This window comes from Phytophthora parasitica (genome assembly GCF_000247585.1).
Source record: "Phytophthora parasitica INRA-310 unplaced genomic scaffold supercont2.9, whole genome shotgun sequence".
Lineage (NCBI taxonomy): Eukaryota > Oomycota > Peronosporomycetes > Peronosporales > Peronosporaceae > Phytophthora > Phytophthora nicotianae.
Window position 1 is genome coordinate 1,443,312 of NW_008648995.1, and position 15,253 is coordinate 1,458,564.

At 51.3% G+C, this 15,253-nt stretch overlaps 7 protein-coding genes across 9 annotated transcripts; 4 read left to right on the forward strand and 3 right to left on the reverse strand.

The window, feature by feature from the left end:
- Window positions 1-153: 153 nt before the first annotated feature.
- On the forward strand, window positions 154-528 carry PPTG_06507 (hypothetical protein; the record flags this gene model as incomplete). The annotated part of the gene is made up of 1 exon (XM_008900431.1): window positions 154-528. One exon carries the CDS (start codon window positions 154-156, stop codon window positions 526-528), a length of 375 nt encoding a protein of 124 aa, XP_008898679.1.
- Window positions 529-1,229: 701 nt separating this feature from the next.
- On the forward strand, window positions 1,230-5,967 carry PPTG_06508 (hypothetical protein). The gene has a single exon (XM_008900432.1). The coding sequence runs from the start codon at window positions 1,342-1,344 to the stop codon at window positions 5,788-5,790; it is 4,449 nt and encodes a 1,482-aa protein (XP_008898680.1). The 5' UTR covers window positions 1,230-1,341; the 3' UTR covers window positions 5,791-5,967.
- PPTG_06509 (hypothetical protein) lies at window positions 5,801-6,869 on the reverse strand. The gene has a single exon (XM_008900433.1). The coding sequence runs from the start codon at window positions 6,764-6,766 to the stop codon at window positions 5,840-5,842; it is 927 nt and encodes a 308-aa protein (XP_008898681.1). The 5' UTR covers window positions 6,767-6,869; the 3' UTR covers window positions 5,801-5,839.
- PPTG_06510 lies at window positions 6,820-7,917 on the reverse strand. Of its 2 annotated transcripts, XM_008900435.1 has the most exons (4): window positions 7,761-7,917; window positions 7,450-7,695; window positions 7,242-7,372; window positions 6,820-7,173 (listed from the first exon to the last, which is right to left on the reverse strand). In XM_008900435.1, exons 1-4 carry the CDS (start codon window positions 7,884-7,886, stop codon window positions 6,966-6,968), a joined length of 711 nt encoding a protein of 236 aa, XP_008898683.1. In that variant the 5' UTR covers window positions 7,887-7,917; the 3' UTR covers window positions 6,820-6,965. The 2 variants fall into 2 exon arrangements, with proteins under 2 accessions (XP_008898683.1, XP_008898682.1); XM_008900434.1 differs by having other exon boundaries at window positions 7,450-7,917.
- A 25-nt stretch (window positions 7,918-7,942) lies between these two features.
- Window positions 7,943-8,874, forward strand: PPTG_06511. Of its 2 annotated transcripts, XM_008900437.1 has the most exons (5): window positions 7,943-8,026; window positions 8,098-8,211; window positions 8,273-8,380; window positions 8,445-8,532; window positions 8,609-8,874. In XM_008900437.1, exons 1-5 carry the CDS (start codon window positions 7,961-7,963, stop codon window positions 8,677-8,679), a joined length of 447 nt encoding a protein of 148 aa, XP_008898685.1. In that variant the 5' UTR covers window positions 7,943-7,960; the 3' UTR covers window positions 8,680-8,874. The 2 variants fall into 2 exon arrangements, with proteins under 2 accessions (XP_008898685.1, XP_008898684.1); XM_008900436.1 differs by having other exon boundaries at window positions 8,026-8,211.
- On the reverse strand, window positions 8,715-13,200 carry PPTG_06512 (hypothetical protein). Its single transcript, XM_008900438.1, has one exon. It carries the CDS (start codon window positions 13,094-13,096, stop codon window positions 8,873-8,875), a length of 4,224 nt encoding a protein of 1,407 aa, XP_008898686.1. The 5' UTR covers window positions 13,097-13,200; the 3' UTR covers window positions 8,715-8,872.
- Window positions 13,201-13,305: 105 nt separating this feature from the next.
- Window positions 13,306-15,252, forward strand: PPTG_06513 (hypothetical protein; the record flags this gene model as incomplete). Its single annotated transcript, XM_008900439.1, has 3 exons — window positions 13,306-13,404; window positions 13,491-13,889; window positions 13,954-15,252. The coding sequence occupies 3 exons, from the start codon at window positions 13,306-13,308 to the stop codon at window positions 15,250-15,252; spliced, it is 1,797 nt and encodes a 598-aa protein (XP_008898687.1).
- Window position 15,253: the final 1 nt, after the last annotated feature.

The window sequence follows — 15,253 nt, forward strand, 5'->3', positions numbered from 1 at the left end:
GGTACACAAGGTGAGCCCTCAGCAACCCCACGGTTATCGGAGTACCCCCTCCGTCAGTCGGCAGTCCAGGGCACTGTGTGTCTGAGTGGATCGCAACGCGATTTTGCGAATCCCACTCCACCACACTTGCAGCTACTTCGAATCCGCGATCCGATGGACATTGATGATTTCGTTTGCAATTCTGCTGGAATGGATACAGAGACGGAATCATTTACACGCGATGAGCTGCTAAGCGAGGCAAGTGACGAAGCGTTTCTTGAGACTACCGATGATGACGGCAGGGAAGAGCTCACACAGAATGTTGACACTGCTGAAGAGATCTTCCAGGAAATAACCACCAAAAATCGTGTGGATGCTGTCCGCAATGTGCTGCTTACGCTAATGGATCACCCCGACTTGGAATACACGCTGATGAAGGTCCTTCGCACTCTTCAGTCGCGTGTTCGGGAACATCTTCGAGTTGAAACAGAAGAACCACTTACTCAGACGTCAATTACCAGCTGTTTTACTTCGACTTCACGCTCATAATCCCCACTTGCACATTTGGATTTCGGTCGATATTTTCTATCAGATATCAGGTTTGGGCAATGCACTACGCGACAGGATAGATCGGCCACCCACGTCGGTGGTCATAACTTCGTCAATTTTAGGAGTTGAATCCTGCCATTTAGATATGTTTTATAGCTAATTCAGAGTAAGACGGTGTTTGTGCTAACAATCTGGATTTAGCAGTCTGTCAGATACAGAGCATCGCTTTTGGCACTGCGACAGATTAGATCGGCCACCCCCATCTTTACTAAAATTAAGTATAGTTGTATCAAAAAGATTGAGCCTCATTATTGACAAAGTACATGACGAGTGGTGTGTAAAGCGCTCTTGCCGCTCATCTAGCAAGATCCAGATTGTTAGCACAAACACCGTCTTACTTTGAATTAGCTATAAAACATATCTAAATGGCAGGCTCAAAATTGACGAAGTTATGGCCACCGACGTGGGTGGCCGATCTATCCTGTCGCGTAGTGTATCAACTTTCACTCAATAGTCTGTTAGGAACCGAGTTGGTTCCCTATCATGTATATCAGGATATCACGTATTACAGTGATCATTTAGGACAGGTCTTACTGTACCACTAATGCACAATACCTGTTTAAATCTGTATTTACTTCCAAGATGCAAGAATGATTGCGAACAAGAAATTTCTTGAGAATCCATGAAAATCAGATTTTTCAGCCATCTTGTAAATAACATGGCTTCACGTGTGCATCGGTTGCTCCGCTGCCTGTACTCATAGCCGAACTTGCTAGCTATAACGAACTCATCGCAATCGCGGAGCTAAGCACAATGGCACCACAGACGAGCGAGGATCAAAGTCAGCAGCAGCAGACGAACTCCGTGTGGTGGTGGCGCAGCGTCAACGTTCGTCAGAGCGCCATTCGAGCAGTCATCTACAATGAGACGGAACTCTTGAGCGCTGCTGTACTCTGCGCCGCATTGTCGTCCACCAAAGCATCTCCTTCCACCTCAGATGCACTTGCTAACGCGCGTGCTGCTCGCGAGTTGGAGATGCATGTGCGCAAGTCCCCGCTACCCCACGCGCTGCAGCTTCCGGTGCTCGAATTCACAACGGACTACGTGCTAGTGGAGTCGGAAGGCGCTGTCATCTGCGCCATGCGTGCCACGAGCCCGAGCGACATTGTGCAAGCTGTGGTGGGCTCGGCTGTGCCAATATCGCAGCCGTACATGCATCGCTTTGGTGGATCTCGCGTGCACCCGCCATTCTGGAAACGCGTACAGCGACTGGAGCTCACCAAACTGTACGATCGAGCGCAGCGAGTGGGCAAAATACTACTGCTATGTGGGCATTCAATTGGCGGGAGTACCGCCAAGCTGGCGTTCTGCGAACTAGTGTTTTCCAGTTTGCCGGAGGGCATGCGAGGGATTCTTACAAAGCTCGATGCAGACCAACCGAAAGCTGATGATAAAGGCAAAGAGAAACACTTCCGCAAACACAAGAAGCAGAAAAGCGAATTAGCTGAATGGATGAAGAAAGTTGGGAATAACGACCGCGAAACTGCACTTCAAAATCTTCCAGTAGCAATGGCCGTTGGGTTCGGCGCGCCGTACGCTGGTAACGATGCTCTCACGGCTTTCTTGGAACCGCTAGGGATGAGTGACCGAGTGGTGACTTTTGTCAACGAGTTCGATTGCATCCCCGGAATTCTCAACATTGCACACTCGGCTACTATGCTTGCGAAAACGACCGAGCGGCTGGTGACCATCGCAAAAGCGACGAAAGCGTTGCTCAACCTGCTGCCAGCACCAGTGCAGCAGCGAATTGCAGACATGGCAAAGGGTACTAGTGCAACTGGTGTGCCCAGCGCTACATCAGCGTACCTGTCAATGAGTATTACTATGCTGCAAAAATCATTCGACAAGCTGCGCGAGTTCAACATCGTGAAGACAGTTGACTATCGATATGCTCCATGCGGGAGCTATGTTGTAATGTCGAAGGAGAGTGCAGAGTTCAACATTTTCGCGGACCCAATGCAGATTCGTAAGGCCCTAGGGGAAGATGGAGAGGAAGCTACAACTGGTCTCACTGGAAACTCTATCCTGCAGCACATGATGAGTGCCTATGTGGACGCTATCGCTAGGCGGTCTAGGTCAATCCAGATCAATGCAACCATGAATCATTATGAGCGCCTCGGCGTAGCTCGAAACGCGAGTGACCGCGAGATCCGTAGATCATACAGAGCTCTCGCACTTAGATGGCATCCCGATCGACTTGCGCATGGATCTCTCACCAATCAACAAAAAGAAGTGGCGGAGGACATCTTCAAGCTGTTGGCGGAATCTTACGAAGTCCTTTCGAATAAAGAGAGCCGTCTCGCGTATGATGCGTACCTGAACAGACCACCAAGTCGTAGAGAAGAGTTTATGCAGTACGGTACGGTGGATGGCATCACACTTGACGAGGCGATTTCAACCTTCAAGGATGCCGTCGACAATATCTCCAGCCAACTCCACCGCATGACTGACCGGTTCAGCTTGTCAAGCTCCACTACAGTTGGGCATCCTTTTCAACACAATGGGGGCAAGACATCAGCTACATCTTCTGCTTCCCGGGGACACTCGACAAGCACAGACAGCATGCAGACTTCGGCAACCAATCTTCCTATAACAACTGAAAGTGGCTCAACTGGCGTCGCTACCGCCCCTGCTTCAACTAGTACTGCTCAGCAGGTGTCATCTAATGCTCGGGTTGGATCAAGTGGAGTCTCGTCATCGTCGAGCGGAGTTTCTACTTCTACGGCTGAAGCCTCTAATGCTTTGGGCAGAACGGGCGAGGTGGTGACTAACAAGAACGCAGAGATCTCCACGCAATCCGTAGACACACGAGGCAGCAGCGACAGCATCAGTTCCACTTCAAAGTCGACTAGCACAAGCTTGAAGACAGTCTTAGTTGTTGGAGGAGCTGTGGTTGTCGCTGCCAGTGTGGCGATCATCGTTAGTGCGTGGTCCCAGTTCTCGGAGGCTTCTCGGAAGAAACGTCAAGCTGCTGCTGTGCGTGACATGTCAGGCGATTGCTTGGTACTGCTTATGGAAGACCACAAAAGCGCTCAGCAAAGACAAAGCCGCACTCCAAGCATTCAACTTCTTCAAGAATCTAAGTCCCGACAGATCAAGGCATTCGCAATTGCGAGCACTTCAGCTAATGATGTGAAGCGGGATTCTGGCGACACTAGTTTGTACCTCGCTAAAGAGGCCCAAAAAGCAATTGTTGAGTTGACTAAGAAAAATCAGGAGCAAGATCAAGATGACAAACTCATCGAAGAGTTTTTTGAGTGCGCTACTCAAGACGAAGATGCCGCTGTTGAGGCAATGGCCGAGGAAGAGTTTTTCGACTGCGTGGAGATTTCTCAAGAGGTTGATCAGCATTTTGCCAAAAGTCATGAGAAACTTCGCCATCCACACGGCAAAGGTAAAATTTGTGTGATGTTTCCGCGAGGCTCCAAGGTGAATACTCCGTTTGGACTTGGGGTGGTTGAGAATTGGCGGGAGAATACTGCCGTAGCAGTGATTCGGTGTGAAGACGAGTCTCTTCGCTATATCGACAAGAAGGACATCACTCGCGGTGCGTCCATGGCTCGCAAGCTTACAAACATTGTGGCCGAGGAGAAAAGAACAGAGTTAGCAGAGCGCGTGATCACGAACTATGGACTAGAAGAGACCAAGACGGGGGATCACATTACCAATGTGGCGCTTGCCGGTGCTGGAGGTGCTGTCGACAGTGGACTTCGTGCTGCGGGTGGGTTGGCGCTGGCCAACGGAGTGGCAAGATCGGGAACAGCTCTTGGTGGTATGGTTGCTGCCCCCTTAGCTGTTGCATCCATTCTTGTCGACATTGGGAAAGAATTTTACGACTACCGTAAGAAGCACACGGAGCGAAAGGAGCTCGGAGTGCTTTCGTCTACGAGCGAGCGACTGATGCGACGGGACTTCCGATTGAGAACTGGCGAGGTGGTTGTAAGCCGCACAACGGCCGCTGCTGGCGCAGGTCTAGGTGCGTATGGCGTAGCGTCTGCAATGACGATGTGGGCAGCGGCCGGTGTTGCTACTGGGCCCATCGGAATTGTGGCAGCCACGAGTGCTGCTGTCGTCGGCGGCGTTGCAGGCTACTTTGGTGGAGCTAAGGTGTATTCGCTCTCTACTGCCTCGTATTTTAAGAGTCAGAAGCATGCAAAGGAGCACATCGATCGACTGGAGCTTGGTGCACGAGTGTTATTTGAAGAGCATGATCCGGCGGGTACAGGCGAAATTTCAAAGGAAGCGTGCCTCTCCATAATGCAAAAGTTGTATGAAATCTCCGGAGATACGTCGGACTTTGCGTACGAGGCCAGCGTTGAAGCCATCAAAGACCCTAGCTTTGAAGGACCAGTTACATGGCGAATGTTTTGGATTTGGGTGAGCACGGAGGCTGCGAGGTCACTGAAAAGCCTCGAGCATCAGGAATTAAAGCCACTTCACAATGGTGAGGGTGAACGAAAGCGTGATAAAGTGATACGAAAACTTCGGGAGGCAAAGCAAAGGCATCACGAGAAGCACCACCCAGATGAAAGTGAACGTGACAGTACCAGTTCGAATGGAGTGGATTTCGAAGAAGTCGAAAGAGATATCCACGCTCGAGCTGCCTTTACCCCCGTTCTCCCCGGTGAGGATGACGATCTTGATGAAGTGAAGGCAACAGTCGAGGCTCTTGTTCACTATAATTATTTGACTGCTGGACAAGCTTTTTCGCTATATTCACAGCTCGATTCGAACGACCCTGTCGAGCAAGTGTCAGCTCGCGAAATCATTGCTGCCCTGCAATCAGAGCATGAAAATGCAGAGCCTGAAGTTGAAAGTCCAGACGATTTCGAGCTATTTCCCCTTGCGAAGACTGAGATTAAGGCCGAGAAAAAGAAGGCAGCAGCAGTTTTGATTGCAACTAATTCGAAGGGTAAGCAGATTATGACATCGCAGACGGCAACGGTGTCAATGCTGCCACCACTTGCCCCATCTTCTGAGCAGAAGAAGAAGAGTTCGAAACCTCCTCAAGTTGATCCACGCCTCGATGTTATGTGCTCCTTAATGTCGACCGATGGGCTGAAGCGGTTCCTCGAGACGCAGTACATCATCCCAGAAGATGAGACGATGGCACGCCACGAAGACCTCCACTGCCTAGCACTCGCTTCAGCAGTTCCACCCGCTTCGTCGAGCACGAACGGAGTCGAGAAGAGGTTGAAGTGAAAATTTACATGGCAAGTAGCCGGAAACACGTATGTTTATTAATCAATTGTTACAACTGTCCTTGTGTTGGCGGAGTGATCTCCCACACCTCGATATCTGATGCAACGAAATGTGGATGATACTCGGTCGAATCGATCTCACGTAGCGAAAACTTCCTTGCCTCCATAAGCTCCCAAAATCTCTGCTTGGGCTGGAAATGCTGGTAGTGACGGTGTTCATAGGAAATGAGGATCCGGGTGTGTGGTCTACTGAGCAGTGTCAATGCCTCCACTAGCGGCTCGATCGGATACAATCTTGGAAGGATGCAATCCGACACTAGGATAAGGTCTGGATAGGATTGCGAGACGAGGCTCGCAGACGGAGGCTGGCCCCACTCGTACGCTTCAACGTCAACCTTCACGTGGTTATTAATCGCACCGTCCAGCCGTGCCACGTCTGCGTTCTCCTGCATGATGAAGCGGATGTTGTCCATGTCACTGAGCACGACTCTTCCAGCCCGAAGCAGCATTGCCGCCGCGATACCGACAGCACCCGTTCCACTCCCGAGCTCCAATACAAACGGGTTATTGGAGCCTAGCAGTGCCCTTGGATTGTTAGCTGCTCGGTATTCCAAGTGTTTCAACAGTACACAGGCAGCAGGCCACACTGTGAGCCCCGTGCCGAATCCATTGAGCTCTCCCTGCAGCACTTGCTTGATACGCAGCGGCCTGTCGTTGACAGTCTCCAGGAAATATGGAGCCATGGAGAAGGCATCTCGCCACGCCAGTGTTTGCCACGCTGCCATTCCAGCAACGTCCTTGCCGGATCCCGGCAGCGAAGCGCGTCGTACTTCATCGCTAGTCTCAGCTTGAAGAGCTTCTGCTTTACCTGCCAAATCTGATGAAGAGACCGCCTTAATCTGCTGCTGCTGGACCTTGTACTGCACGCCCTGCCGCAGCAGTTCCATAAACTTCCTCCTGCTCTCGGCGTCAGCCATCGCGTAGATTCGCAAGTGACTGCGACAGATTAGCGCGACGGCTTACAGTAGACTGCGATTGAACTATGTTGAGCAAAGATGCGGTTGACTCAAGATACCATCTGTGTTGCTTCGTTGTATAAACGTATGAACAGTCTAAAAGCACGAGTGAGAACCTAGTGGCGATTAACCCTGCGACGTTGACGTCGCTGATCGTCCGCTATGAAGACTCGTCGTCCGAATCATCGCTCGATTGCTGCAGGAAGGAAGACAGACGCACGGGCGAGGGCGAAGCGTCCCGGTCTTTCCTGCGCGATGACGATTTCTTGCTCTTCTTAGAGCGCTTGCGTCGTCGAGAACGGTCGTCGTCCGAGTCCGATTTGCTATCATCTGAGTCTGAGGTTCTTCGTCTACGCTTGTTGCTTTTCCTGCATGGAAAACAAAACGTTATAAGCTGATGACTATGTCGCCGTCATCACCATTTAGAAGAACTCACTTTTTCTTGCGACTCTTGTGCTTGGAACGTCGACGCTCGTCCTCGCTGCTAGAATCTTCCGATGATGAAGAGTAAGTACGCTTCTTGTGTTTCTTCTTCCTCTTTTTGGAGCTGCTGGACCCAGCGAGTTTCTGTTTCAACATCAATCAACACATTCAGACCTCTCATGCCTCGTTGTCACCTGATACTGCTGGTTTCACAGGCTCACCTTCTCCCTAGCAGCATCTAGCTTCTTCCTGTACTCCTTCATCTCCTTCTCTCCGTTGCCACTAAGGTCCAATTTGTCCGCATTCTCCTTTTTGTACTGCTCCCACGTGGGGCGGTTCGGGTCGCTGATACGGTCGGCAATGGTGCGCTCTTCCTTGCCCGTCATCATACGCATGAAGGCATCCATGGTGGCGGACTGCGGAGCTGCAGCCTTGGCTCCAGCATGTTTGGGTTGCTCCGCGGGTGGCTGCAAGACAAGTGAGACAAAATCAGACACTTTACCGCGTACTGACTGGCGAGGGATTAGCGCACCGCTGAGGAGGCCACTCGGATTGCACGCTGCCGCTCAAATCGGTTGTCGTCAATCTGCCGATCCAGCACTTGGCTGTAGTCCACTCCCGACGACCGCTTCAGGCCAAACTCGTCGTCGTGCGCCATAGTCTCCGTCTCCAAAAAAATGGCTACATCACCTATCCCATGATACATCATATTCAATGAAAAAGGATAGGTAAATGAACACTGTGATCCCCCATTTTGGATCTCCCGAAGAAGCTCGAAGCTTGGATTTAATTAACATGGTGAGAGACGCAGCAGCGACGATATGAGCGACCTGCAACTGACTTTTTGTGCCTTGCCACCTCCTCAACAGAACTCTGCCAACCTCCCTCTCGTGCGTGCTCCCCCTGACGCCCTGCGCTTCGGCTTCTACAGCGCCAGCGAGGACGTGCGACCGGTGCACGAGGTGCAGCGTCTGCAGACCACGGTGCGTTGAGCGAGTCTGTGGTTATTGGTAACATATCACTGATTTTTTTTTGTTATTACAGCACCGTCAGTCCAACTGGGAGCTTAAGATGGCGACGGTCGAGCAGGTCTACGGCAAGGCGGCAGCCATGCGTCTGCGCACAGAGAAGGCCGTGCTTGAACAGTTTACGGTGAGTTAACAGAACAAATTTATCTTAGTAGACAGAATTCTCATTGTTTATTTTATTATCCCAGCGTCTTCCCGGTCTTCCGAGTTCCCACGCCGGTCTGGACACGCTTACGGGCGTAGACGAGCAGATTGAGTTCACGGACTTCCTCAATGGTACGCTGCGTCGTTTTCCTGTTTTACTAGCACAATGATTCAGAGCTCATTTATGTGTCTAAACTGCTGATTGCAGACCCTAATGAGCACCCTGAGAACACGTTCCGTGTGCACGAAGCGATGGAAGTGAAGCTCTCTATTTTCTAAACAGTTGAAGCAGCGCCTCAACAAAGCGTGAAGATGCTGATGGCGCTGGTGTTATGACAGTTCCGTGCATTGAAGCAGGATCAAGTCTCACCAATGACACGTAGACGACATTGACAAACTGTATCTTTTTCATTCATATATTGTTGATGTTCAATTATAATAGCACAGCGTTCTCAACGCAATGTGGACAAGCTCAGTTTGGCGGTGGCGACGGGGTTGCTGCCATTAGTGCTAAGCAGTGCAAGTCCTCGTGGCGTATTGGAGCATCATCTCCAGTACGAACGAGGATGTTTTGCCGCTGCAAGAAACGCTGCAGACCCTGCGTAGACATCAGCGAGCACATGACATCAAGCCGCTCATCGGTCTCGGGTTTCTTCTTCTTCCCATCGTCTTCGATTTTTCCAGAAACAGTGGTCGTTGTCCAAGTTGTAATCATTTCCTCTTCTAGTTCATCAGTCGACAATTCCATTGTGTCGCCGCCAGTAAAACCGAATCCATCGCACACAAGGTTCCGGTTCGGTCCAGCATCCGAAAGACCCTCGTGCATGGCAGCAATAGTCTTCCGTGCACACTCCTTCAGCACTGGGTCATCGGACGCCAACTGTTCACGGAGTTGGAAGGCATCACCGACGGTCAGATGGCCATTGTTCACTAGAAACTCGACCTGTGCCTTCAACACCAAGCTCTCTTCTTCAGCTTCATCAGCTTGTAACTCTGCAACCTCCGACAACACTGCAGAATATGTCATAGCCAGACCCAACGTTGCGAAGACAGACGGATACATTACAGCCTGCGGTTCAGCAAGAAGTGGCGTAGCTTTCTTCGAGTTCAAGTATGAGAAATACTTCATGTAGCTGTTCCACCACGTCTCACCTGCCACCGGTTCTGATAGTTTCTTGGACTCTTCATGCTCTAGCTCACGAAGCGCCTGAGCTGCTTCTGTGCTTACCCACTCCCAGAACATGCCCCACGTCACTGGTCCCTCAAAATTATCGTCTTGAATCACGGCCATTGTTCTTTCATATCCAGTCTCAGAGATAGAGCCCATCGCGCCATAAAGCTTCTTCATCAGCTTAATACAGTCTTCCTTCGAGATAGTTCCCGTAGCGTCCGGATCAAACTCGTCGAAAAGAATACGAGCTCCAAGCTCAAGCCGATCAATATGCTCCTTCGCATTCTGTTGACTCGTGAAATACCCCGCTGTGGATGCAGAATACGCCTTGGATCCAGCGAAGAAGCCTAACATTCCTCCAACAACTGCTGCACTGGTGGCGGCCACAATGCCCACTGGGCCGGCCGCAAGTCCAGCTGTACTCCACATCCCCATTGCTGACGCCACACTGTACGCACCAATGCCTGCTCCTGCCGCCGCTGCAGTACGACTAGCGATAACTTCACCGGATTTCAGTCGGAAATCATGCATCATTAGTTGTTCAGTAGTCGTTGAGAGCACACCGAGAGACTTTCGATCAGTGTATCGCTTGCGATAGTCGTAATACTCCTTTCCAATGTCGACGAGAATTGAGGCGATCGTGAGCGGAGCAGCAACGGCACCGCCTAACGCTGACGATGTCCTAGCCATGCCATTTGCCAAAGCTACACCACCAGCGGCACGGATCCCGCTGTCCAAAGCGCCATCTCCACTCGCAGCAACCAGACTTTTCAACGTACTACCCGCTTCACCAGCATTCAAACGATAGCGAGTCACAACGCGATCCGCAAGCTTTGCTCTCTTGGACTCTAGTAGCTCACTTGTCGTAGCTTTGGCCAGGGACGCACCACGCGAGATATCCGCTTTTTGAATGTAGCCAACCATGAACTTACAACAGGCAAATTGGACAGTAACCGACGATTTGCCTTCTCTCCAATCTTGTACAGTCGCGAGACCGAACGGGGTGTTGGCAATCGATCCAGGAGGAAAAGGAATAATTGCGCTCTGTGCTTTCGACTCCTCCTCAGCGCGCTTTTCTTCTGCTAATGCGTCATCACTGAAGTGCAACGTCACCTCGTCCATGAGATCGATGCAGTCGAAAAACTCCTCCTCAGCCATCGCCTCCATCGCAGCATGATCATATTCAGTGGCACAATCAAAGAACTCTTCAACGAGTTCATCTTCTGCTGCGTCTTCCTGTTGCTTCAGAGTGACGAGTGCTTGCTGAGCTCCTTTCACGAAAAGCTGCTTCGCGGTGCTTTCATCCGTCTTGCTGGAATCGGTTATGGCTAGCGCCGATGCATCTTTTCTCTTCTTTCGCTCATCAGCTTGCTGAAGAAGCAGTTGTGTTGTATCCGAGTTCTGTGTGTTGCGGTGGTCTTCCAGCAACAACAATAAACAATCTGCGGGCATATCTCTCACTACTTCCGCCTGACGTCTCTTCTTCGAAATCTCCGAGTATTGTGACCATGCATTCACAATTAGCGCCACACTTGCCCCAACAGCGACAGCTCCACCCACGACGGAGACAGTTCGCAATCCGACATTCGCCCCAGAACTGCCTGTTGCCTGCGTAGGGGCTGCCACATCCCCGGCAACGATTTCTTCCGGTTCTAGATACATAATTTGCTCATGCTGGTCTGCACCAATCCCCACAGTCCGTGACACACGAATCCGATCTGGCGCAAATATATTGTCGTGATTGTTTGGAATAAGGCCACTTCGGATAGAGGAGGGGGTACGTAGAGGGTTAACCACCGTCGAGCTTGAAGTGGAAAAGCGCGATGTCACCTTTGAGACCGCTCCAGAGAGGTTATCAATTACGTCGCGGAATGTGGCGATTGCTTCGTCCAGAGTCATCCCATTCACCGTGCCATGGCGCACAAACTCGTCTTTCAGACTAGGCGAGTCGTTCAAGTGCGCATCATACGCTTTTCGTGCTTCAGCATCCGATAGCACCTCGTACGATTCCGCCAAAAGCTTAAAAATTTCCTCTGCAGAGGCTTGTTCCTGTGGATTGGCGGAGTTGGTTGCATATCGATCGGGATGCCACTTCAGTGCTAGCCGCTTGTAGGAGCTTCGGATTTGTCGCTCAGTTGCATTACGAGAGACTCCAAGACGCTCATAATGGTCCATTGAGGCGTTGATCTGAATGGAATTCGAGCGGCGCGCGACGGCAGCCACGTATGCACTCATTAAATGTTGCAAGATGGCGTTGCCAGTCAAACTGGAGTTAGAATCATCTTCCTTGTGCAATGCCGAGCTAATAGCGCTCGGATCCGAAAAAATCTTGTAGTCAGCTCCACACTTCGAGAGGAAAATGTACGTACCGCACGGAGAATACTGGTAATCGATTTCCTTCACGATATTGTAGTCGCGGAACTTCTGGAAAGTGTTCTGAAGAATGCTCAGACTCATCGACAAATATGCCGAACTCGCACTAGGAACAGCGCCAGTATTCGCTGTTGCAGCCAAATCGACAAAGCGCTGCTGCATTTGAATAGGCAGCAAGTTCACCAGCGTTTTCGTTGCTTTCGTGATCGTAACCAAGCGCTCGGTTGTCTTTGCCACCATTGCTGCTGACTGCGCTACGTTGAGAATGCTCGGAATGCAATCAAACTCGTTGACGAACGTGATCACACGCTTGTTGAGCTGTAGTGGCTCCAAAAACGACGACAGGCCAGCGGATCCAATGTACGGAGCTCCAAATCCAATCGCCAGCATATGTGGCGTACTACGAAGAATCGCCGTTCGCTCTTCCTCAGTCATACCTTGAACCATCAATCCAAAGTCCAACCCATCACTTGTGGTACTACTTTCTTTCTTCTCCTCTTGTTTTTGCTGATCATAGTCGCGCTTTTCCAGGAACAGCCGCGTCTTCGTAGGCAAGTGTTGATACACCAGTTCACAGAATGCCAGTTGTGCGATGCTGCCGCCAATGGAGTGGCCGCACAAAAGCAGCATCTTCTTGGCTTGTCGTGCCTGATGGTGAACCTCATGCAAGTCCAGTCGCTGCGTTCTTGTCCAAAAGGGCGCATGGATCCTTGCGCCCCCAAATCTATGCACGTATGGCTGCGAGAGCGGCACGGCCGATCCTACTACCGTCTGCAAGATATCTGCAGGCTTTGTGGCTCGCACAGCACAGATCATCACCAGATCGGACTGCATGAGGACGAAGTCGCGTGTGAACATCAACACTGGCAGCTGCAGACTGTGCGGCAACGGTGACTTGCGGACGTGCATCTCCAGCTCGTGAGCTGCGCGATCATTGGCCTGTTTGTCGGTATCGGAAGGCTCCGACTCAGTCGCAGCCAAGGCCGCGCACAGAACGGCGGCATTAAGTAGCTCCGTCTCGCTACACGCCATTGCGCGTATCGGGTTACTGTCCACGGCGGTGTCGGTCCACCACCACGCACGTTTAGGGGCGTTTTCCGCGCTTTTCTTGAGATTTTTAGCAGGTTGCGCGACTGTAGACGTCGGCTTCATGGCTCGGAAGTGCTTGTTCAAACTGTGGACACGGATGTACAGGCGTCCTTCTCGCTGCAAGTGTTCTTCCCAATCTGATTTCAGTGAGGTCGCAGGACGACGAGCGAATGTGAAGTGTAGCCATATTGGAAAAGAATGCGACAGATCGGACTTTCCACCAATCAGCGCATAGTGAACGTTACTCTGGGCTCATTTAGACGAGCTTCGCTATGTGGATGAAGCTGCTGCTGCTCGTGGCAACGCTGTCTGTCGCGGCAGCCGAGGATGACTACAAGATGCGGGACGAGGTGGAGGTCGTTGCCAACACGGTGCGTTCTTTTACCTCAGACATATGGCCCCTAACGGGCCGAATAATACAGTTCTCAATGGCTGAATCCGGCACTTCCTGCTGCAGATCCGGCCATACGCAAACCCCACTGAGACGTACCAGTATTACAAGTTACCGTACTGCAAACCAAAGGAGCGCCAATGGGACGATCATGACCTGGGTGAGTTGCTCACGGGCAGTCGCAAGGTTGTGACAGATTACCGTCTCTACTTTGGTGTGGACCAGACATACGCGCAGCTCTGCAAGTTGCCGATGGCCCCGGATGTCATGAAGGTGTTCAAGGATGCGGTGGATGAGGACTACGAATTCGAGATGTATGTGGATGACATCCGGCTTCGAGGCCAGGTGGGATACCTCATCCAGGAGGGCATCCGCGAAGGTATGAAGATGCACTACTACCTGAACACACATCTGCACTTCGACATCGCCTACAACGATGTGGAAGCAGAGGAAGGCAAGAACAAAGTAAGCGAGGTGACCAAGGCATTGGATTAGAGAGTTGTAAACACTAACCTTTCGTGCTGTTCAGATTGTGGCTGTGAACATGACGATGGCATCGTCCGATCCGGACCTTGAATACCACTACGCACTGTCGCCTGAGAATATTGCCAAGACACCCGAAGCAATCTTCACGTACTCTGTGAAGTGGCACAATCGACTGGATCTGCTCTACGAGAACCGCAACGTTGACAAAGAACTGATTGAGCCAGACGACTTGGAGCTGCATTGGATTTCAGTCATCAACTCTTTCATCTTAGTGATGATGCTCACGGGATTCTTGTCCATTGTGATGATTCGCATTCTTAAGCGTGACTTCTCGCGATACACGGACTTGGAGACTGGTGACGATCATGCACTGGAGGATGATTCTGGCTGGAAGCTCTTGCATGCTGACGTATTCAGGTTCCCAACGCATTTGAACATTTTCTGCGCTCTCAACGGTGCCGGTGCGCAGTTGTTCGTGATGCTGTCGGTGGCTCTCGTATCTTCGTTGCTTGGCATCGTCAAGCCCAACAAGCGCGGTGGTATGATGACTGCCTTCATCGTCCTCTACGCGCTCACTGCAGGCGTCGGAGGTTTCCATTCTGCTCGAATGTACCGTCAGCTTGGTGGTCAGCGATGGGTGTGGAACATCTTGCTGTGTGTGCTTATTATCCCGGGACCGCTGGTTGCGATCTTCTCGTTTTTGAACTCGGTAGCGATCTGGAACGACTCGTCAGCGGCTTTGCCTTTTGGCACCATCATGATCGTGCTAGTGTTGTTCATTACAGTGGCTCTGCCTCTGACCATTATCGGTGGTATCGCTGGGCGGAACTCTACTGGCGAATTCAAGTCCCCGTGTCGTACGAACAAGATTCCGCGTGAGGTTCCGTCCGTGCCTGGCTATCGCAGTCCGTTCATCCTGATCATCGCAGCCGGATGTCTCCCGTTCAGCGCTGTCTACATTGAGCTGCACCACATTTTCGCCGCGATCTGGGGCCACTCGATCTACACGCTGTTCGGTATCCTGTTCTTGTCTTTCGTCATGCTGGTGTTCGTGACAGCGTTCACGACCATCTCGTTGACGTACATCCAGCTCTCGTCCGAGGACCACCGCTGGTGGTGGCGATCGTACATCTCGGGCGGTACGACGGGGTTGTTCGTGCTTGCGTACAGCGTGTGGTACTACACGAGCATTGCCGACATGACCGGTTTCTTCCAGGCAGCGTTTTACTTTGGTTACACGAGCATGATGGCCTACTGCTTCTTTGTCATGTTGGGCTTCATCGGATTTCAGAGCTCACTCTTTTTCGTCAACAAGATCTACCGAACCATTAAGGTGGAGTAGA

Coding starts and splice junctions, on each gene's coding strand:
- PPTG_06508 (XM_008900432.1), top strand. CDS start 1,342: ATGGCACCACAGACGAGCGAGGATCAAAGTCAGCAGCAGCAGACGAAC.
- PPTG_06509 (XM_008900433.1), bottom strand. CDS start 6,766: ATGGCTGACGCCGAGAGCAGGAGGAAGTTTATGGAACTGCTGCGGCAG.
- PPTG_06510 (XM_008900435.1), bottom strand. CDS start 7,886: ATGGCGCACGACGACGAGTTTGGCCTGAAGCGGTCGTCGGGAGTGGAC. Junction 7,373..7,449: donor TAGATGCTGCTAGGGAGAAG/GTGAGCCTGTGA, acceptor ATGTTGAAACAG/AAACTCGCTGGGTCCAGCAG. Junction 7,174..7,241: donor CACAAGAGTCGCAAGAAAAA/GTGAGTTCTTCT, acceptor TTTTCCATGCAG/GAAAAGCAACAAGCGTAGAC.
- PPTG_06511 (XM_008900437.1), top strand. CDS start 7,961: ATGAACACTGTGATCCCCCATTTTGGATCTCCCGAAGAAGCTCGAAGC. Junction 8,212..8,272: donor TGCAGCGTCTGCAGACCACG/GTGCGTTGAGCG, acceptor TTGTTATTACAG/CACCGTCAGTCCAACTGGGA. Junction 8,533..8,608: donor GTTCACGGACTTCCTCAATG/GTACGCTGCGTC, acceptor TGCTGATTGCAG/ACCCTAATGAGCACCCTGAG.
- PPTG_06512 (XM_008900438.1), bottom strand. CDS start 13,096: ATGAAGCCGACGTCTACAGTCGCGCAACCTGCTAAAAATCTCAAGAAA.